The 21,998-nt window shown below is 42.4% G+C and overlaps 1 protein-coding gene across 1 annotated transcript; it reads left to right on the top strand.

Annotated features, from left to right (window-relative positions):
* Positions 1-514: 514 nt before the first annotated feature.
* On the top strand, positions 515-21,642 carry LOC129111745 (cilia- and flagella-associated protein 47-like). The gene is made up of 43 exons (XM_054623827.1): positions 515-658; positions 1,706-1,863; positions 2,000-2,115; positions 2,988-3,126; positions 3,254-3,338; positions 3,830-3,970; positions 4,215-4,384; positions 4,576-4,682; positions 4,896-5,125; positions 5,222-5,429; positions 5,878-6,106; positions 6,413-6,565; positions 6,678-6,864; positions 6,982-7,069; positions 7,248-7,464; positions 7,556-7,800; positions 8,013-8,143; positions 8,618-8,740; positions 8,904-9,035; positions 9,156-9,233; positions 9,914-10,052; positions 10,651-10,745; positions 11,171-11,369; positions 11,577-11,662; positions 11,863-12,076; positions 12,434-12,659; positions 12,802-12,919; positions 13,438-13,565; positions 13,739-13,839; positions 15,035-15,157; positions 15,289-15,514; positions 15,622-15,693; positions 16,275-16,412; positions 16,847-16,931; positions 17,156-17,251; positions 17,540-17,729; positions 17,840-17,937; positions 18,394-18,510; positions 19,138-19,272; positions 19,696-19,808; positions 20,816-20,966; positions 21,171-21,259; positions 21,552-21,642. The coding sequence occupies exons 1-43, from the start codon at positions 515-517 to the stop codon at positions 21,640-21,642; spliced, it is 6,111 nt and encodes a 2,036-aa protein (XP_054479802.1).
* The last annotated feature ends 356 nt before the right edge of the window (positions 21,643-21,998 follow it).

Here is a 21,998-nt window from a genome sequence, read left to right as displayed (position 1 = left end):
AAAAAAATAAAAAATAATTCACAGTAGAACATTACATTTCATGTCATAAAGCTGCACCGTCCACATGGGACCGCCCCTGGATGTAAAACGAGCGCAGCTAACCCCCGTCGCCTAGGAACCACCTGAACTTTTATAGTTACACCAAACGCTATGAAAGAAGCGGAGAAAAACTGATACCACAAGTGTCATTATTATTCAAAGAGCTTATATTTTTTATTTTAAAAAAAAAAATAAAAAAAGTAATTCACTGTAGAACATTTACATTTCATGTCATAAAGCTGCACCGTCCACATGGGACCGCCCCTGGCTGTAAAACGAGCGCAGCTGACCCCCGTCGCCTAGCAACCACCTGAGCGTTCCACCTCTTAACTTAGTGCATAGCAACGGGTAAAAGTTGACCATCGGTATGCGAGTCAGCGGAAGCAGATAATATTACACGAGCATTACTTTGAGTATATAATAAATATATTTATATATATATGTGTATATTTGTGTCCTTATTAATCACAGAGTCATGGATGGAGGGTGTGTTCGTGTTGACCCGCCGGTTGTCCAGTTCAACGACGTGAAAGTCGGACGTGTTTACAGGACGACCGTCACCGTGACGAACGTCGGGAAGACGTCGAAGACCGTCCTGATAGAAAGGCCTGCGTTAAAGGTGAGGTTACCTGAGGGGTTAAAGAGTTAAAGGTGAGGGGTTACCTGAGGGGTTAAAGAGTTAAAGGTGAGGGGTCACCTGAGGGGTTAAAGAGTTAAAGGTGAGGGGTTACCTGAGAGGTTAAAGAGTTAAAGGTGAGGGGTCACCTGAGGGGTTAAAGAGTTAAAGGTGAGGGGTTACCTGAGAGGCTAAAGAGTTAAAGGTGAGGGGTTACCTGAGAGGTTAAAGAGTTAAAGGTGAGGGGTTACCTGAGAGGTTAAAGAGTTAAAGGTGAGGGGTTACCTGAGAGGTTAAAGAGTTAAAGGTGAGGGGTTACCTGAGGGGCTAAAGAGTTAAAGGATGAATAGTGTCTGTCTGTGTGTCTGTCTGTTTATCTGTCTGTCTGTTTATCTGTCTGTCTGTCTGTCTGTCTGTCTGTCTGTGTGTCTGTGTGTCTGTCTGTTTATCTGTCTGTCTGTTTATCTGTCTGTCTGTCTGTCTGTCTGTCTGTCTGTTTATCTGTCTGTCTGTCTGTCTGTTTATCTGTCTGTCTGTCTGTGTGTCTGTATGTCTGTCTGTCTGTCTGTATGTCTGTCTGTGTGTCTGTCTGTTTATCTGTCTGTCTGTCTGTCTGTCTGTGTGTCTGTCTGTCTGTCTGTCTGTCTGTCTGTTTATCTGTCTGTCTGTCTGTTTATCTGTCTGTCTGTCTGTTTATCTGTCTGTCTGTGTGTCTGTCTGTGTGTGTCTGTCTGTCTGTCTGTGTGTCTTGTCTGTTTATCTGTCTGTCTGTCTGTCTGTGTGTCTGTCTGTCTGACTGTTTATCTGTCTGTCTGTCTGTTTATCTGTCTGTCTGTCTGTCTGTCTGTCTGTCTGTCTGTCTATCTGTTTATCTGTCTGTCTGTCTGTCTGTCTGTCTGTCTGTCTGTCTGTCTGCATATGTTTATCATTAAATGTCTCTAAATGTTTGCTATTTTAATCAAATGGTACCACAGAACTGCTTCTTTCAAAACATATGTTTGATGCTTTTCCCCCACCCTTTCCTTCTTTTCTATGTCTTTTGTCGTACAGTTGTTCAAGATCATGGCATCCAGCGCAGCCAAGGTGGTGGCTTCTGGTCTCTCTGTGAGCGGCATGCTTGAGTTTACTCCAGAGAAAGAGGTCGAGGTCAGAGACTGCCTTCTGATTCATATAGATGATGTGGAGACCCTCAAAGTCCCTCTGCTGGGGTAAGCCAACTACACATATGTTAGAAGCATCTGATATATATATATATATTAAAGATATTAAGTAACAGGAAAAACTGTGATGTCTGTTGATGTCCACGCATACAATCTACACAACATTCTCTATATGTTCCTCTAGGTTCCCCAGGGCTTGTTCCTTACTAACGGACTCAGTACTTGACTTTGGGTGCATTGCAGCAAGCAGTCAGGTGATCAGCAAACATCACCATATAACCAATCAGGGATCAGCACCAGGTAAATTGTCTGTCTTGGCCTGGAGATACTGAATCTTAAGTTGCTCAGGGGGTTGTGACATATTAATTTTCTCAATCAAAGACTGTAAATGACAGATATCTTCAAAAAACCTTTTTACTGACAATGTAGTTACCTCCTTTGGTTCAATCAGAATACTTAATTAATTTAATGATATTAAAGTGGTTGAAATCTTTTAAATCAAGAAATTTGAGAAAATGGTGGAATAACCGTTTTATGCCCAACCAAGTTTTTTTGTGGCTTTCTTTGTAAACAGTAAATAATAATAAAAAAAGGTTGAGTTTTGAATTAGTACAGATTCTATATCAGTCAGAGGCTCTTACAGTAGATTCAGGAAATTAAAAAAGACTATATATACGACTGCTCTGATTGAAGCTACTGATCTGAGGCTGCGACCTCCCCCTTCCTCATTTAAAACACGAATATTCAACATTATTTAAACATAGTATTAATAGTGATGCAATAATATATATATATACTTCTGTTCCCTTATGAAGACATCATGTCTGACAGCGAATACATGTTGGACTGCATGAGAAATACATCATGGAACACTTTTAAACAACATTGCCTTATACTAAACTTGTTAAACCAAACCAGCTTTTCTTATAAAGTAGAACAGGTAGAGTAAAGTGTGTATTATTCAGGCACAGTTTAATCCTCCATGGGGTAGATTGTTATTACTATTTGCAACTCATGTGCTGTTAATGGAAACTGGTTTTGATATTATCTTAAAGGCTGTGAGCTTTTTTATCATTTATCATTACCAGTGATAAACCTATTCTGCACTAGGGACTATTTACTAAATTCTCTCCATATTAATACTTGTTTATTTGTGTGCCTGTGCATCTAAGGTGTGTTCCAGGTGCAGTACAATGGAGACCCCTCAGTTTCAATCTCACCCTGCAGTGGAGTCGTAGCAGCGGGCGCCACCCAGTGGCTGAAGGTGGAACTGTGCACAGACAGACCCAGGCAGATTGATGAGAAGGCTCTGTAAGAAAGACTTTACAACAATAGTCCAAGATAACTCTGAACACAGATAGCACATATTGAAGGGATTGGACACTCAATGCTCAGTCACATATTTTAGGATTTTACTTTTTTTCTCCTTTTATCCCAGGTTGAAACTCCAGAATCGCTCGGCTGTGGTTCTCAGTATAAAGGCTGAGGTGGTGGACCAGCGCCTTGAGGTCTTTGACCTACAGGTATTTCAGTGGTCCAAGTGGAATTCATAGAGTACTAAGGCTTGGATGGTATTACTGTACACCAGAGTATTTAGAACTCCAAACAGTGCGATTTTCAATAGTCATAAATACACTTTCTATGATGCTGTATTGATGTGGTGCTTATAGTGTGTGCCACGTGCCACCAGAGATAAGTCTCTATGGTCTGATGGGCAGATGAGCTGGAAAATATGGCAACTGTTTGTTTGAGTTTTTTGGGTTAAGTCTTCTTCAAACTACAAAAGCAGTTAATCGCAACATCATTTTATTCAACTGCCAGTCTGCTTCCACCACCCGTCTACCATCTTTGTTCTGTACTGTCAGGTTGTGTGTAGTGTAACATCGGAGGTAACATTATAGATGTGATTGCAGCAGTGCAGTGTATGTACAGTTTAGGCTATTTGTCGGTGAATAAATGCTACAAATGCGTGGCTTGCTTGCCCCCCATAACATAACTCTGTGCTATTTCACAGGGGGCTCCACTGTCCTGTCTGTGGTTTGGACCTGTATACTTTGGGACGTCCTGCGTGGAGAACGTGGTTCTGAGAAACAATGCCCCCCGGGCATGTGACTGGGTTTGCCTGCTCCAGGATACTGCTGCTGGGACCGAGGCGGTGAGTGAAGCCCCTTAGGGAAAGTAGGTGTAACGGCCTATCTGCAGAGCATCTATGCAGATAGGCATCGTCGTGTTTAAACAAGGAAATGCTTATGTACAGATACAGACAGGGTTATAGAGAGCAAAACAAATAGCTGGTAAAGCTTTTGGTTTGGAAAGAAGGCTAGGTTTTTAGTTTGGTTTGGAGGCCAGTTGTGATGAACTGAGAAAATAACAAGGCCGTGACTGTGATTGCTGTGTAGGGAGTAGATCTTCAGAAGAGCGCAGACGCTGTTCTGCTGGAGGGAGTGGAGAGGTGCAGCCCAGCCACCCATGACGTCTCTCAGGTCTTGGCGTGCGTCCCCAAACAGGGTCGACTGGGACCGTATGACACAACCACTGTGGCGGTGTGCTTCAGCCCCATGAGCAAGAAGTAAATTGTGCCTGAAAATAGAAAATATATTTGTTTGTATTTAATGCTAAAGAGTGTAACATACCCAATGAACAATTCTACTGCTACTTAGAAATGTCAATATACTTGTGTTATAGACAGATAGACAGACAGACAGAAGCGAGGGGCGTGGCTTATTTTTAACCACGTGGTACCTCACTGTTTTTTTTCAGTACAAGTCGAGAAAGGAAGCGTAATCACTCAACCAGCCGGCAGGACTACTGTCTCTACCTGCTGTTTGAGTCGGTGGATAACAGATATGGCTTCACTCACCATGATGGTACTCAGGACACACACACTCTGATGTCACATTGCATATTATAATCCAATAGAATCCATCACAAGTGGTCAGAGTATTGACATTCAATTCATTTAACGTAATTCACTGATTAATTAACTGATGATTAAAGATAGCTGCTATTTGTTATAAATACATAATTATAATATGTAACTGATATTTTGATTAAACCAGTGTTTTTCCTTGTCTCTTTAGGTAACAGCAGTGCAGAGCTTGCAGTGACAGGCTCTGGACTGCCTGTGTCCCTGGTGCCTAGTCCTTCTGGAAAGTTTGATTTCTTAACCTGTGTGACGGGTCAACGCGTGGACCTGCTGTGCATGCTGCAGAACCTCTGCCCTCAACTTCCCGTCAATTTCCGCTTCCGCAAAGTAGCACATTTCACCACCAAGCCCTCCACTGGCACTATTGCCCCCGGGCAATGCCAGGTAAGGGTGGTGATTGATTCACTTATTTGATTTATTCATAAATCTAAGCGGAGGAGCCAGTGTGGGACCTTTTTTTCTCTCTGTTGCATTCCTCAGGATGTAGTTTTGTCTTTCACTGCGCGGCAGCAAGGGAGCTTCCAGGTGTGTCAGAAGCTTGATGTCTTAGGTCATACCGTTCAGAGGGTTGGCAACACCGCTGAAGAGCTTATTGGACTGGAGCTTCACTGCTTCCACACCATCACTCTGAACCTGTCTGCTGAGTGCCGCAGCGAGACCACGCACCCAGTGCCTAAACTGAATCCTGGTGAATATTGAAGGATAAATCCCACTGAAGGACCAAATTCAACAATGAGTCTGTCCCTTAATACTCTGCTCAGATATTTCATAAAACAGCCGACCGCCCTAGTTTTCAGCAAACGTTACTCAAACAGGAGAAAATATTGAATTTGTGGGGAACTATTTTCATTTGGTGCGCTAGTGACTATTTATGGCAGCAGAACATGTGACCCAGTACAACAGTGTGGCTCATTGATCTATTATAATTGTTTTTGGACAACATGGAGCACAGAGGGAGCAGATATATCAAATTTTGGTTAAACACACAATATTTGTTAGTAGATACATTTATTGTTGTTTTTTGTCTTCTCATGGGATTCTGTAACAATAAGAAAAACATGTCCATATAAAGCATCATCAGACTTTAGATGATCTTGATAAACGTATCTGTCCTGCTCTAATTATCTGTGTCACAGGAATCACTCCAGCAGTGACCAATCCCACTGGATCCCTGCCTCACGTTCGTTCCAGCGACCTTTCTCGCTGCCGTGTGATGGTGCCTGCCGCCGTCCTCGGCGCCAACCAAACAAGACTCCACGAGCATCGCAGGCGGAAGAGTCGGAAGACGAAGGGGGAGGAATTCCTGGCTTTCCCTAATGACCGAGCCACGAGCATCAGGCCTGCCTCCGCACACAGACAGTACAGGTAGAGGTTAAAGAAGCAAACTCTCTCCATATCGTCAACAGACATGTGTTTTAAACAATCAAAGAAAGCAACTTAAAATGTCCCAAAAGAAAAAAAAACATTTCATTTGAAGTATGTATTTTTTGTTAAAAAAACACTTATAAATCAAATATTTTTTACCTTCTTTTAAAAGAAGGATATCTTTAAATGTTTTCCCTGTGGGTTCTTTTCCTAGATTTCAAATGCGCGTCATTTTATTGTTGCTAAAATGAACCCAGTTTCAAAATTAAACAGTTAACGAATGATTCCTCCCCTTATCTTGTTCAGGACCATCTTCACCGGTGTACGCCGCTATCGCTACGTGGACACCAACTATGCTTTCTCTGAGGAAGAGGAGGAGCAGAGACGCCATCATCGACAGATTTACTCAGATTTCATCAAACAGCTCAGAAGAACACGCCTGCAGAATATCAATGAGAGGTAGGCTGTCTAATGAATTTTCAGATTGCTCACCTTAAGGCCCATCTCAAGTTTTTCTTTCATATAGTTGGACAGTAAACAGTGCCGTTGTATCTTTGTTTTTGGTTGTTAGACAGCAGGAAAAAGTGGAGGACGACGTGGATATCGGGATTGTTCCTTCTCACGGGCTCGTTCCACCTACACTCCACATCAGTGACCTGGAGAGCAGTAAGATCTCAGAGACCGAGCCGAACTACAGCTATGCTTCTCAAGCAGACAGACGTAGCTGCTCAAAAGAAATGACATCCATCAACCGGCAGGTAAACAGTCAGGTCAGATCAAATGTGGTCAAAAAACACATCAGTTAACTATTACACAGAGTGGAATTTCAATGCAAAACTCTTTTTTTAGCTCTCAACCTCTTGCATTCTCTACAGGTAATGAGTGCAGTTCCCTCTAGCAGCCAGGAGGTGGCAGACTGCAACAGGACTCTGACAGCTCAGGAACTCTACCAAGTCGTAATAGGTTAAAGATTCAATTCAGAAGTGCTACAGTCATGGTTTCTATTCTAATATCAGTGTGTGTAGAATCGGTATAATAACTGTGTTCTTCTTGATAGGCAGTTTTTAATAAAAACCAAAGTGAAGAGGAATTGTTTTTAATATTGGAAAGGGTAAATATATTTTCTCTATTGCTTCATCAGGTCCATTGTTGGTGGATTTTGGCGAGGTGTGTGTGCAGTCAGTGTGTGTTCAGAAGCTGGAGCTGATCAATCATCTGTCAGTGTTTGTCTGGGTGCAGCTGGAGGTGGACTGCCCTGAGCTACAGGGCTCCTCACCCCTCTCCCACGTCCTGCCACCCCACTCCCTCAACACCCTGCCGCTGACATTTCAGAGCAGCAAACTGGGTCGCTTCTACAGGTTGGTGGAGGAAGCAGCTCAAACACATTTTTATTCCACATAAATCAATTATTGCAGTTCTAGTGCACTATAAACACACTTTTTCCCCCAGACCTGTATCCTTCTCCGTGAACCGACAGCACCCTGGTCAGATACTGGTCCAGGCCCAGGTCGTCCCCTTGGCCCTGGAGCTGTCCACCGACCTGCTGGTGCTCCGCCCCACCCACACGTGGCTTGCCCAATCGGGATACAGGAGCTCCGTCACCCTTCGGAACCAGCGTAACCACGCCGCAGAATTCACATGGAGGCCGGTAGTCACAGAGAGTGGCATCCTTTTCTCCATTCGACCAGCTACAGGTGCTAAAAGTGCAGCTTGATTTTAGTGTCCCAGGGTCGGAGTACTCGGGTTAGCATTTACAAAGCCTTAATATCAGCAATGTCACTTAGCATCTACTCCCTCCGTGTTGGGTTTCTCTTTCAGGAGCTTTATTGTTACTAAGCCTTTGTAATTTTAGATTTGTCTATTTGAATTAGGGCTTATGCAACAAATGTCCCCCCTCCCTCTCCAGGTACAGTGGAGCCATACAGGGAACTGGACTGCGAGGTAGTGTGGCATCCCTCCTTCACCTCCCCTTCTGAAGGAGACTTTGACCTCTGTGTCCACGAGGGCAACACACAACGCCTGCACTGTGTCGCTAAGGTCTGGCCCTATAATAGGAAAGATTACTGGTCAAAGCAAAAGTTGTTAATACAAAGTAGAGTATGAGTGGGGGGTGTATGTGGGATTTGGGTCATAAAACAACTGCATGCCAGCCTCGTTTTCAGCAACTACTATTACGCTTTCCCTCTATTCCAAATCTAGGAAAGTCAAGTGATTTCAGGTTAAGGTTTGGTGAACTTGGAAAATGCTGACTCATATTTTCATAAAGTTGGACAAACAAATACATTAGAGAGAATTTTAGAACTGAAACTTTTTTTTAAATTCATGTTAAAGGTTCTGGGCTCTGGGGGCCGTCAAAAGCAATTCTGTAAAACGTGGTAAATCACAGACTGGAGTAGAATTAGACGAGGCAGGATAAGGGAGAGTGGGTGAAACTACACATGTCAATTACAACACAACGGATCGAATACTGCAGAACGATTCATTTTTCCATTTTCTTCTTGGTACTCTCAGGTTGGGGTCACCAGTGTCCAGCTGGCAGAGAAAAAGGTCACGTTTGGATCAGTGCCTCTCAACATGCCCACTATCAGAACTGCAGTCTTACACAACACTGGGAAGAACCACGCCTACTATCAGGTGACTACACACACACACACACACACACACACACACACACACACACACACACACACACACACACACACACACACACACACACACACACACACACACACACACACACATACTTGTCCTGCACAGATACTCTCTCTCACTTATCTCTGTTTTTTTGGTGTTGCAGGTGCTAGATGTGTATCCTCTGCCAGGCATGGTGGTGAGTCCACCTGAGGGCGTGGTGCCAAGTGGGGGGCAGGCCACACTCAAGATCCACTTCAGTCCAGAATCTGCCATCAAATTTGACACCAGAGTGGAGGTGAGTGAGAGGTAGAAAGACAAGGAGAGGGAGAGGAGAGAGGGCTTGTCATTGTCTTATTATGACGATTTATCTATGTGTGTCTAAGCAATAAACAGAGGATGTGTGTGTGTGTCACAGATAGCTCTGAGGAACATGAAGTCCATGGAGCTCAGAGTGGGCGGATCAGTGGAGCCTCCAAATGTGGACATCAGTGTGGTGAGTTTTTCAAAATGTAAAACATAAAAAAATGTTTTTTCAGCTAAAACGTTGAAGGTACAAATAATGGGAAGATCAACTTTGCTGTCACTTGAGAAAGGGCCTGTGAAAGGGCCTGTGTTTTTGTCAGTGAAATGTATTTCTGGGTATTGCAGCTCTACAAGTAGAACTGTTACAGCTCTCTGACTTGTGATTTTTCTGAATCCGAATGAACAACATAACAGGGTTACAACACATTCAATGTATATGACATAATTGATTCATATAATAAGAGTAGTAAGCAGAGTAACAAAGGAAAAAATTAAGACTACTTATAATAACAGCAGCAATGACTATAGTAGAATTATAATAATGATATAGGGAATAGTAATAGTAATGTAACTAATAATAATAATCGAAGTAGCAGTGGGTGTCAGCCAGGTCACAGCAAGAGGCACGACCACGGTCCAGGTACAGCCACGATTGCATTTACCTTTATTAAAGTCAAATGAATTAATCCGTATTATTCTCCATGTCACAATTACAATCAATAAAACGAGCAGTTTGCTCATCATACTGATTGCACACACAATCCAAGGCCTTATAATAAATGCAGTATGTCCTGGTTTTGAGATATCCACCTTCCAGATGAGTATTTCTCTCTTATCTACTTGCGTTTATTTCTCCCTCCCTCTTTTCAGGCCCATTTCCAGTTTAATGGGGTCCACGCTGGCTTTCGGCGAGCGATACCTTTCGTGCTGACAAACCACTCGTCAGCCGCAGCCCGGGTTACCTTCGACCTGGCAGAATACACAGACTTCTCTTTGCGCCTCCCTCAGCACCCGGCGCGTCCATATTTGAACGCAATGCAGCAAATCTCACAGTTGTACTGTATGGTGATAGGTGGGTAACAGTCCTGAGAAGAAACAAATTAGGATGTAGTGTAATTGTATTACTGTCTGTTTGGGCTGTGACTAGAATTGAAGATTGGAATATGGGAAATAAAAGTTATTTAAGGAATTTAAATCAAGGCTCCTAAGCATCCTGGAAAACCTGGAAACCAGTTAGAAAATCAGAGAAAAAGTAAAATTTCCTGAAACATTTTTTCAACATCCTCCTATTTTCCTTTAGCTGTGAATGAAACCTAGGCTACCTATTAGAGCTCCCCAAAACAGATAGCATTGCCATCTGAAAGGGCTAAGTCATTTTCAGGATCATATAAACATTCAAATGTTTTAAATCAGACTTCCACAGAGAGGAAAATATTAGTGTATGACGATTATTAGTGTCACACAAGCTAGATCATCACTGGAAATGTCCCCGTAAAAAGGATCTCTAGAAAAGAGCGGGGACCCTGTAAAATACACAGCTCATGGTCTAGGGTTTGTCTTGGATTTTGGTCTGTGTGTGCTATTATTCTTGTGATTGTTTTTCTTTGCATTTTTACGAGCAGAGAAGGAGCCGGGCGTGAGTGTCGTTGAAGTCAGAGGAAACCAGACTGTGGACTGCTCGATTGTCTTCTCCCCCACCCAGGTAAGATCTGGCCCAAACCTCTACCAGTAGATGCAATATCATGAAGATTGACAGGAACAAGCCCAAATGCACATCTATCACACGTGAATCGTCGGCTCTATAAACCCCTCCTCCGAACGGCGTCCGTCCCATCATAGCTTAGTTAACAGCAGGTCTGTCAAGCTCTGGATTTCTCCAAGTGCTGACTCAATATACTCTTTTTATTTTAGCTTCAGCCTCGTCAAAAAGAAATCTCAACAGCAAAATTGTAATGAAAACGCCAAAAGCTTAACAAGCACAGCGACAGTAGCTAAGGGGGGCAGGGCTTAACAATAACAGATCTTTCTCCCTCTTAGCTTAAAGCTTCAAAATGTTTGTCTGTAAAAGTGATAGATTAATATATCAAAGAAGTAGAGATGACCAGTCGAGGAAATGTCTCCCTACAGACTGCCAGCTATGACTTTGACCTGCCGTTGATGGTCAACGGAGTGAGATGGCCCGCTGCTTTTCCGTCTCCTCTCTCCACTCCATCCTCCTGCTCCACCTCATCCTCGCTGTCAGCCAGCGGCAGGAACAATGTCGTCAGACCTCTTCCCCAGTCTGTCGCCATGGCGATGCAGCAGCCTCAGCGCGTCCAGGCCACAGGTGCGGTCGTAAACGTGGAGTTTGAGATTGTGTGTTAGTGTGTGATATCTATATTGGGAATAATACATGTCTTTTGCTGGAATGAAACTTAAATGATGGATGAAATATTGCTCCATTGTATGTGTAGAGAGTAAGTGTCAAACGTAGCACTAGGTTAACGTGGCTATATCTAATGTTTTGCCTTCCCTCACTGTAAAATCTTATTAGTGCTGTGCGCCCCCCTGGAAATGTCCCCCTCGAGCCTAGAGTTCCATGTTGAACCCCAGGCACCACATTCGGATGCTTACACCAAGGTATCAAAAAGGCTCCATCTGCAGCATCATTTTCTTGCCTCCCTCTGTTCCCTCTATTCTTCCCCTATTTCAAGTTTTTCCCTCAACTCTCTTACTGGACGGCATTTTCACTTCTTCCTGTGCTGCAGCTTGAACCGTCCCACTGAATATCTGATACTACTGTCTGTTCTTTTGGTCCCGTTCTGTCTCTCCCTCTGCAGACAGTGGAGCTGAAAGCGGTGTGTGAGGAGAGTGTGTTTTGGCGTAAGGGTGTCAGGAAACATGTAAGCTGGTGGTTTGACTGCGGAAGAGTAGCAGTAACAGAGTACAGAGGAGAGGGGGAGCTGTGTACGGTCTCTCCGTCATCAGGCAGTCTGCGGCCCGGTCAGTCCGCCTACTTGACGGTCAGCATCAGCACTGAAGCTCTCACTACAGGTGAGAAATGATTTGAAACACACACACAAATAAATTATGATTCTTTTATTTATCTTTCGCTGCCTTCCGCTCTCCTTCATCACACAACTGGAGTAAAACTAGAAAATAAACAACATATGGCATAGCTTATGCCATATCCATGTGAAAAATTGAATTTCACATGGAGCAAACTAAGATAAATTAAACATAACTAAGTATAAATTAAAAATAATACTTAATAAAATAATGTTCTCATGCAGCTTAGACCATTAAATCAAGATCATCATTCATAAGGGTTATGTGGGCTTTGACGCACAAATATAGATTCACCTCTTGTCTGCCCTGACTGACCTGTGTGTACATTTTTTTTTATCCCAGGGTCCGGCAGAGTGACCAAACTGTCTCTCCCTCTTTACCTGGGAGACGAGGGAGGGCAGGGGATGGGGGGAGAGGAGGGACATGAACCTTACAGAGAGCTGTCCATCACTATTACCATCCAGCCTCCCCGTATCACCATCCGCCCCCCTCAAATCCTCCTCACACCAGTACCCCTGGAAGGCATCGCAACTGCCACACTCACCCTGCTGGCTATTGGATATCCTCGGTTTGTTTATACACACACACACACACACACACACACACACACACACACACACACACACACACACACACACACACACACATATATGTTGTATTTATTGAAGATGTTCGTCCTCTACATATCCACTGTATGTCCAACTATGCAGTGGAACCACAGTATCAGCTGAAATGGACGAGGTTGAACTGGAGGATGGGGCAAAGATACAGCCTGTTTCCATCATCTTCCCAGAGGGTAACAACATCCCCGCCCAAAGCCAGGATCAGGTACGGCCCTGTACTCAGACCAGTTTCCACTTTTATGACAAGGTCACAGTCCAAATGTATTTGTTTTAATGGTGATTTAGGATCAGGGATGTTTCCTCCTAAAAGTCACACCTTTACAACCTATATTTTATAATGCAGTGCATCCTTTGAAGTTGTTCAATCGTGAATGACGGAGTAAATTAACATAAATCTCTAAATGTAATTGGTTTCACTCACGAAGTTGCTTTCTTAAGAGTGTATTGATGAAAACCAACACTTATATGCTTCTATTACGGCTGTATTTATCACTACATTTTTTCCAACACTCCTCTTAATTGAATTCTGGTGTATACAGTATATCCACACAGGTACCATCATGTCTATATACATTCCAGTCACAGTCCAGGCTGATGTCTCCCCTGTCAGTTTTTGAAGATCTTGCAGCAGCTTGAGCAAATCCCAATTTTGCGCCTGCTTGTTCTTGAACAGAAATACTATCACGATCTGTCGAACTTGTCCCATTTTATCTGCAACCATAGAGACATCCAGTCAGCACACAGAACCAGGAGGCTGGTTGGACCTCTATAACCTGCAGCGTGTCCTTCTGCTCAGCCGTCTCTCTGTCCCTCTGCTCAACCATCACCTTCACCGACCACCTCCACAACAAGTAACTGGTTCTTGTAAATCTTAATCGCTAATATTTATTTTTCGTTTTTCTTATTTGCTGATTCCTCTTCTTCTAACCAAAACAGAGCATACCAACAGCGTTATCCTTTAAACTCATACATTTAAAGTTGATTCAATCTAACTTGACTTTTTTCTCTTCATCTCTGTCTCCAGGTTTAAGGTTAAGTTGTGCGCTATCGCCGACAACTGCGTGTTGACAGTCTGGCCCTACATGGCCATGCACCGCTCCGAGCAACAGATCGTTCTCAAGACTGGTACTGGCACAAACACACATCCATTACACAGTGTACTTCTATTGAGCATTGGTAGACTGAAGCACCAGACCTCATGAAAGCTTAGCAAAACTGATGGGTATTGGTCCAATGGCAGTGAGTGAGAAAAGCTGTAAAGGAAATCATTCTTGCCACATGAATAATTTCTAATGCCACCAAAGTAGCTGCAAAATCCAAAATGTGTAATCATCAAGCTCGTCCAATTCGAGTTAACTTTAGATTTGCTTGTCCCAGCAGCACAATTAAAAGCAGTGACTAGCAAAGCCAAGTTTGTCATCGTTATAATTTTCTATGGGACGCAAGAAGTTTGCTTCTCAAGGCTGTGCAGCCCACAGCGTACAAAGCACATTAAACCACCCACAACTGTTGTTTTTTATGTAAAGTCCTACAGACTGGAGGCATCTTATCATACGTTAATACCTCTGTTAGCAGCAGTTCTGTCAGATTTGCTTCTCGGATCAGCACATCTTAACTGCTGTACTTCTTCTTGAAGTATTGTGCATCAATGTGTGCGACTTTCCCCAAGCGTAGCAGAGAGACGGAGGGAAGTGGTTGAGAAAGAGATTGCAAAAAAAGAGTCATAGGGCCAAGCATAAATAACAAGCACCTGACATTTTTATACAAGCCAAAAGACGGAGAAATCATAAAGGCTGAACCTTTCTTAAATGTGCATTGAGGGGGATTTTTCAGTAGCGTTGTAAACACATCATTCAAAGTTTGCCCCTCCTCCTCTGCTCAATGAGGGTCAGGGTGCTCGCCAGCTATTTTAGACAGAGACCCAACAATGCCGTGCTCTCTACTGCAAAATGGAAATGGCTTAACACAGCAGTACAACTGCGATGAACGAACATCTTCAAAAGCAAAAGCATCCCAGAGCGCTTTGTCAAGACGGCAGTGGCAGGAAGACAACACCATCCTGTTTACTTTTTGTGCCCACAAAAGCAATATATTTTAGAATATTCAACGTGGAACATGTTTCTAATAGTAGTAGTCACTTAAAACAGATTTTAATATATGTTTCTATGTATATTTCTGTTTACTTCACAGACTGTTGTTACAATCTGTAAACAGTCCTAGTACTAACACCTATTCCTGCCCACTTAAGTTAGCATCTATGAATATTTATTCAACATTTCTCTCCTTGCATCTGACTGGTTAACATGTAAATACCGTTTAGGGGCCACAGCTGTTGAGGCGATCCTGCAGCGGCATCACACACCGAGTCCCGCCTCTGGTCCGACTTCATCTTCCTCCTCGTCGTTTGATCACAACAGCTCGACAACCAAGAACTCAGCATCAGGTCAGAAAATGAAATTTACTTTGTAATTGCATTGTATTTATAATTGTTTGAGTGCATTTTTTTATTTTGCAAACGTCTGAGCAGGAGTGTGTTTTTATGTACAACACTGTGTGTGAATCTGCCCTTGTCAGACTCTTTTCCGGACAGTGACAGCGTGAGCGCTCAGGCCAGCAGGAATACAGATGTCTCTCCTAACAAAGACACCCCGGCAATTCTCGGCGCCCCAGAATTCCCCGCAGCAAACTCAGAGGAAGGACCATATTACCAGAATGTATTGAAGGCCGTGGAGAGGTGGTTTAGCCTCTTTGGGTGGCCGAGTGGACCACACCCCATCTCTGTGCCACACACGCTCAGAAAGTACGACCCCAAACAGTTTAGCTCAGGAGCCACATTTCGTTTATGTGAGATGACTTTCACTTTTAGGGACTTCTTCTATAATAATGATGCCTCTTCTCTCCCTCCAGAGTTGTGTCGCAAATTCAAACGCATCATTCCAGTGGACGGACTTATGGAGTCAGTCAAAATAAAGACTCCAGGTGTGTATACGAGTGCTGAATTTTCAGTACACACCCTTCGAAGCAGTCTCGAACGAGTCATCCTCATGCTGAAAAGTAATGACTGACGTAGCTAAAATGACAACATTATATAGAACTGGATGTTTAAATCTAGTCAACAACCACAGTTAAACTAGGTCATTTAAAGTCTGCAACCTGAAAGCAGGTTCTGCCTGCTGAATACTGCTTTTATACAGAGATCTCAGGAACAAACAGGGGCTCTCATGTGCAAATAATCCGTTTCATAAAACAAGTCGGTTTTTAAATTGCGGTCCACTCTGGTTTTTATTCATGATTAATAATTGAGAGAGTTAAAATGGGTCAAGTTAAATAGTCAATGATACTCTTGGGGGGATTTAATCACCTACTAGTGGGCATTGATCTGGCTCCAGATTAGAGGCTGATCGATAAGTGGAGACTTACATTCCCCGTTTTACATAGAGGCTCCGTACTCAAAATGAGTGCCTCTTTTGCTGAAAATATCTTTTGAAAATTAAAAATCCACATCGGTCGACCTATACTCCAGATTGCACGGGACATAACTATTGTATTCTTGTGTCCAGGTCTGTAGTGGACATGCTTCACCACCTGACTGGCAAACAGATTCCTGGTATTCCTCGCTGTCAGACGTTTTCCTCTGATATAGACCAGCGCACCAGTCGGCTGCTGCAGCAGCACCAAGCTATGCTCACTTTTCTCAGGTAGGCCTCACATAGATAAATACCATGGTGCATTGCTGTTCACATTGTTATCCTTTCAGATATGCATCTTGCTACATACATGTGGCCGCAATTTTATATGTTGTTCTTGTGTTTGAGTCACTTTTAAATGGAAGTCACAACAGCAAGCTCGCAGAATCAGACCTAGAAACATTTCTGTAACTCTTCCAATATGATATAAGTATTGCTTGAATGCCGTCAGCAGTACAAGATAAAACCTAACATGTATTAAATGCATGCCACAAAACATGGCTTCAGTTTGGATTAGGGAAATGTGTCATGTTGCTGATTGCAATTCCGCTACTTAAACAGATAGATGAAGCCAGCAGTGTTACATTTTCCATGTCTGAAAAGGGTTTAAAGGACCTTTCGGGGCTTCCGTGATTTGTTTTTGTTCATTATTATTCTGTGTTCAGGGTGCAGGGAGCCTGCCTTGGTCATATCAGACCAGAGTACCTGCTCGACATGCAGGAGTTCAAACACTGGTGCTCCCTCCTGCAGGTACAGATACACATTCACACACAACAATTTGGTCCTAGACCATATGAATAAAAGTGCATGTCCTCTAAATCTATTTTGGGAGCCGGAAAACAATTGCTTTAGTAATGCCTCTTTGATAACTTAAAACAAACCTCTCCTCTCACTGATGGTCTCTCTCTTTCACTCACAAACAAACTATTTAGAGCTTCTTGTGCCATATAAATACATACGTGTGTTTCTCTCAGGCAAATGAGGAAGAACCTAGTCTGGACTACAGCAGCGTTGACTATGAGTCTCTGAGCAAACGATCCTGGACTGACGTCCTGCTGCAAATATACAAGGTTAAAAAACTTTCTGGCTCTTTCTGTCTGTCTCCATACGCTCTCCATCTTGTTCAGATTATATGTATTCTTGTGTGTACTATAGCTCAGTTTCTCTTTAATAAAAATTGTTGTCCTTTTCATAGGCTTTCTCTGTATTAAGAAATAATTAATTATTATTGATTGATTGATTATTGTCGGTCAAATAAATGTTAAATCAAGGGCTTACTGTAAAGTAGAGTAGTGCTGAAGAATGTCAGTCTTATCCTGATTCACGCAAGTATTAAATATCGATCTGCGTTGGCTCAGGTGCTGGTGTTATGTCGCGTGTCAGAGAGCGGTTTGAACAACGCCAATCTGAAAAATGACAACCTAGATGGAATCCTCCCCGTCGGCTCACAGCCACGGGCCAGTAACATCTATTCATCCTGCGAGCTCCGGTTGCTCTTGTGGCTCAACGTGCATTACCAGAGAATGAGGAAGACTGTGTGGGGAAGAGGTAGGACACACAACAACTTATTTTTAAGATTCAAATTTATTTTTAAGATTTTAACACCTCAACATGTATCACTGATTAACAGGTCATTTTTGCATGGTAATGTTTCACAGGCGGTGTCCCATCAGCACGCTGGATAGTGAATTTTGACCTGGACCTGACAGATGGACTGGTGCTCGCTGCTCTGCTTGCTGCCTACTGCCCTTACCTGGTCAGTGTATGTGTGTGTCTGTTCATTTTGTGCTGACCCCCTTCAGTGTGTGAGTCAATGAGGGATAGTGGTTAATGTCTTAAAGTGGCACTGTGATTGAAGTGGTGAGGACGCAATTAATCCTGAATAAAATTAGGGAAGCCTCTTATCACGCTCATCACCATGTGTTGTGTGTGTGTGTGTGTGTGTGTGTGTGTGTGTGTGTGTGTGTGTGTGTGTGTGTGTGTGTGTGTGTGTGTGTGTGTGTGTGTGTGTGTGTGTGTGTGTGTGTGTGTGTGAGAGGAGGAGAGAGAGAGAGAACAACTCATGCTGTATTTTAGTGGGTTTTTTTTTTTTTTTATCCTGAGTGATGGGTAACAATCAGCCAAGTGGCAGAGAAAGTAGAGATTCGAATGAAACATGTGGAGTTACAGATAAAGTTTTTAATTCCCTTTAACCTGCCGTGTTCCTATTTAGATCTGCAGCCACTTCCAGAGGATGTACTCCACAACCAGCAGCCTAGAACAGAATCTCCACAACAACATTATAGTGACCCAGGCCTTAACCGCACTTTGTCTCAACCTAGACGTACAGGTAAATGCCAGATGTTTCTCATGGCAAGATCACCAGTGAAAACCAGGCTTACTTTAGTAAATCAGGCTTATTTTCAGTCTAAATCAGTCTGAACTCAAACACAATGTCTTCAGCTGCAACTGATGATGATCACTATCACTATACAAACAATTTAAGACAACTAGTGTCAAGGCATTTGATACTTCAAAGTTGTTTAATATCGTGATGCATCTTCTACATGATCTTTTGGCACTTGATCAAATGATGAATGAAAAAGTACATGACTTACACTATATAACCCATGATGACATGATTACAGCACAGCGCTGCAACAAACAAAACTAAGGGGGAGTTCAGCAAATTTCATCTCTACATGTGTCAAAGTCTAGATTATTGGTGGGAAATACTGTTGTAATTAGATATTTTATAGTGAATTTACAGAAACTAAACCCTTTAAGATATATTTATTACATGTTTTAAACACTTTAAGTGAGAAAGAAATATTAGCTTATGACCTCTATAATTGCCTTAATTAATAACCTATTAAGCATAACTGGAGTTGTCTAATATATCATGATGACAGAGATTAGGCAGCACTTCCTTTGTCCCTGTGTGTCCCTGTGTCTTAAGTGTGTGTGCTGTGTTCAGCCCACAGACTTGTCGGACCCCAATCCAGTGCAGATGTTAATTCTGTGCGTTCACCTGTATGAGCGGCTGCCACAGTACCTGCCACTGCACGCTATCACTCTATCAGGAGACCTGCACAGCACTTTCAGCAAACAGGTAACACACACACATACAGCCACAACTTTAATCTTGGAAGACACCTTAAATAAAAATATAACTACATACCTTGTAAATCAACTGAGCACTGCAAGACTGGAAATGGCTTGGATAATAAACTCCCAGACAGATAGTGACACACGTTAACAGGATTATAGACACACATATATATTAATAGGATTATAGAAAAACCCCTCCACACACGAATGGAATTACAAACAAATATACATTTGGGTAATGATCCACAATGTCAGGTTAATCCACATTACAAGCCTGACAAAAATAGATTTATAGAAATGGATTTCATTGTTGTATTGTTTTCTGGCAGAGGCGTTTGTCTGTGTGTTTGTGTCTGTGCTCTCCTGTGTCTGTATGTACAAACGTGGTTATTTCCACGTGTTTCTGTGTTTGTTTGTGCTGCAGGTGCGTCTGAAGAGCCCGTCCTTTAAGCCAATCAAATACCAGGTTCATCTTTTAGGAGAGGATGCCCATCTCTTCTCCCTCCCCGGTGGATCAACTGTCACTATTCCTCCAAAGTATGTTTTTTTTTTTTTCCAAGAAAATACAAATCACCATACACCTTTTACTGGAGAAATTTGTACAAAACCTTCAAGAAAGAATGATTTGTTTGTACAGTATCTGAGATCACAGAGGATTGTGTAAAGACACCATTTCTATTTTATTGCAAAATGCATTTGTGTCAAAAATCACGCTCCTTCTTCTCATCATAACTCACTTATTCAACGTGACTCAAACTTTCCAGGGATATCAATATGTCAATATGAACACTGACACCCTCCTCTACAGATGTATATAGCAAACAGATATTTATTTGTGGGACCAATTAGAACAACAATAATGTAATAACGATTAAACCTGAGTGTAGGAAACAAATAATAGACAGACTACAGATTATTGATGAGGTCTTAGAATTGTCTTAAAATGCATTGACATTTGATTTCAAACAGTATGGAGATACCCTGTTTTTATAAAACAAAAATGTCCTCCATTTTAATCTAACAAATTGTGACTTTCTGCAAAGAAAGTGGTCAGGAATATTTTTTGCTCTTGAAAAAAAAAGTATCTTGTGCAATGAACTTGTATTTATGAAACATTGGTACATTCCTATGTAGTGTGCATCAACAATACATACTTAACTAAAGCTGGCATCGTTAGCAAAGAAGTGCTGTCTTTGCATCTGTAGATTCCAAAATAACTCTTAATCTTGGGCAGACCTGTGCCCTGCAAAGGGAAAACCCTCCTCATCCAAGTTGAGTAAAATTGGTTCTGCCTCGAGACTGTAGCTCATTAAAATGTACCAGTTTTGCTCTAAAGTAAGGATCCTTCATAAAAATAGTCCCATTTTGAATCACTAGCTTAACTCTCAGAAACACCCTCTTTAACTACAATGCCATTATGCAGAAGTATTCAAATTCTGCTGATTCATTACTGTCATAACCTGAAAATGGAAGGGTTGTACGAGGGGATTCTGGTTTCTCGTACAGAAAATGATAATATTATCTGTTATTGGCGGTTTTCACAGGGCGAGCACCGAACTGAGCGTCCAGTACAGCTGCTCCGTCATGCAGCCCGGGGAGGCGGCCCTCCTGCTCATCCCCAGTTCTCCTTTCGGCCTGTGCGGCACCACTCTCACCTTCAATCTGAAGACCCACGTCAGTCACATCACACCCACAGTGAGTATAACGGATTGAAGGGGTTGGACCGACATTGTTGGCTTCAAGCCTCACTGACTGATTTGTTGATTAGCTCACTAATCGTCTGCCAAACAAATTGGTAGTTTAGATGCATTGTGTTACTGAAGGCTGGCTGTCATAGAGGCTTCTACTGTAGACTGATGATAAGTAGATGACAGTGTCCTTCCTGCTGTTTCTCCTTAGAACACTGTCAAGTGCAGGTCTCCATGCTACCAGCTGAAAGTGATCCAAGTGCCCATAATTAACCCCTTCAACAAAGAAGCTACGTTCAGGTAGGAGTCTGTGTCCATGTTCATGTGTCCATGCGTGTTTGCAGTTTGAACCCAAATATCCCCAAAAAACTAGAAGAAATCCAGATAGGTTATATGTGCACAGGTTTTTAGATATATTAACTGTCCGTAATATTTAGTACAATGGAGTTTTATAAAATGAAAAATTAAATAGCTTTAAAAAATGAGACCGCAATGTGGCTTTTCAGAGGCAAACTCTCAATACTGAATGTTTTTTTGTGTGTGTTGTATTGCTGGATTCAACCTTCTCTGCTGTTTGTGCTTGTGTGTTTAGGGTTATGCTGGAGGAGTCTCAGTTCAACCCACTGGAGCCCGAAAAGAAAGGAGACGGCATCGTTCAACAGGCCTCCTCCGAAGCCAAGTAACACATGCACTATTCACAGCGCTGATACACACAAACACACATACTGTATACTACACACACTGTTACTAGATAGAGAGGATCTAGTCCATTCTCAAGAATTTTGTGTCAACTTTACCTCACCAGCACCCAAACCACAACTTTAGGTTTTTACATTTCTTTATTAGTACGCAATAAACAAACAAGATATTACATGTTAGTTAAAACGCTTTAGAGGTGATGATGCTACGTTAAGACAGGGCCAGATTAACTGTTTTCCCCATTTACAGTCTTTATGCTAAGCTTAACTAACTACAACTGGTCGTAGCTTCATATGTAACGGACAGATGCTATTGATGAGTGAATTTGCCAAAATGTCAA

The sequence above is a fragment of the Anoplopoma fimbria genome, chromosome 22 (genome assembly GCF_027596085.1).
Source record: "Anoplopoma fimbria isolate UVic2021 breed Golden Eagle Sablefish chromosome 22, Afim_UVic_2022, whole genome shotgun sequence".
Taxonomy (NCBI): domain Eukaryota; kingdom Metazoa; phylum Chordata; class Actinopteri; order Perciformes; family Anoplopomatidae; genus Anoplopoma; species Anoplopoma fimbria.
The sequence above is the reverse complement of the archived record's forward strand: the minus strand, read 5'-3'. Positions and strand labels throughout refer to the sequence as shown.

Coding starts and splice junctions, on each gene's coding strand:
- LOC129111745 (XM_054623827.1), top strand. CDS start 515: ATGGATGGAGGGTGTGTTCGTGTTGACCCGCCGGTTGTCCAGTTCAAC. Junction 13,566..13,738: donor ACCGACCACCTCCACAACAA/GTAACTGGTTCT, acceptor CTCTGTCTCCAG/GTTTAAGGTTAAGTTGTGCG. Junction 20,967..21,170: donor TCAGTCACATCACACCCACA/GTGAGTATAACG, acceptor GTTTCTCCTTAG/AACACTGTCAAGTGCAGGTC.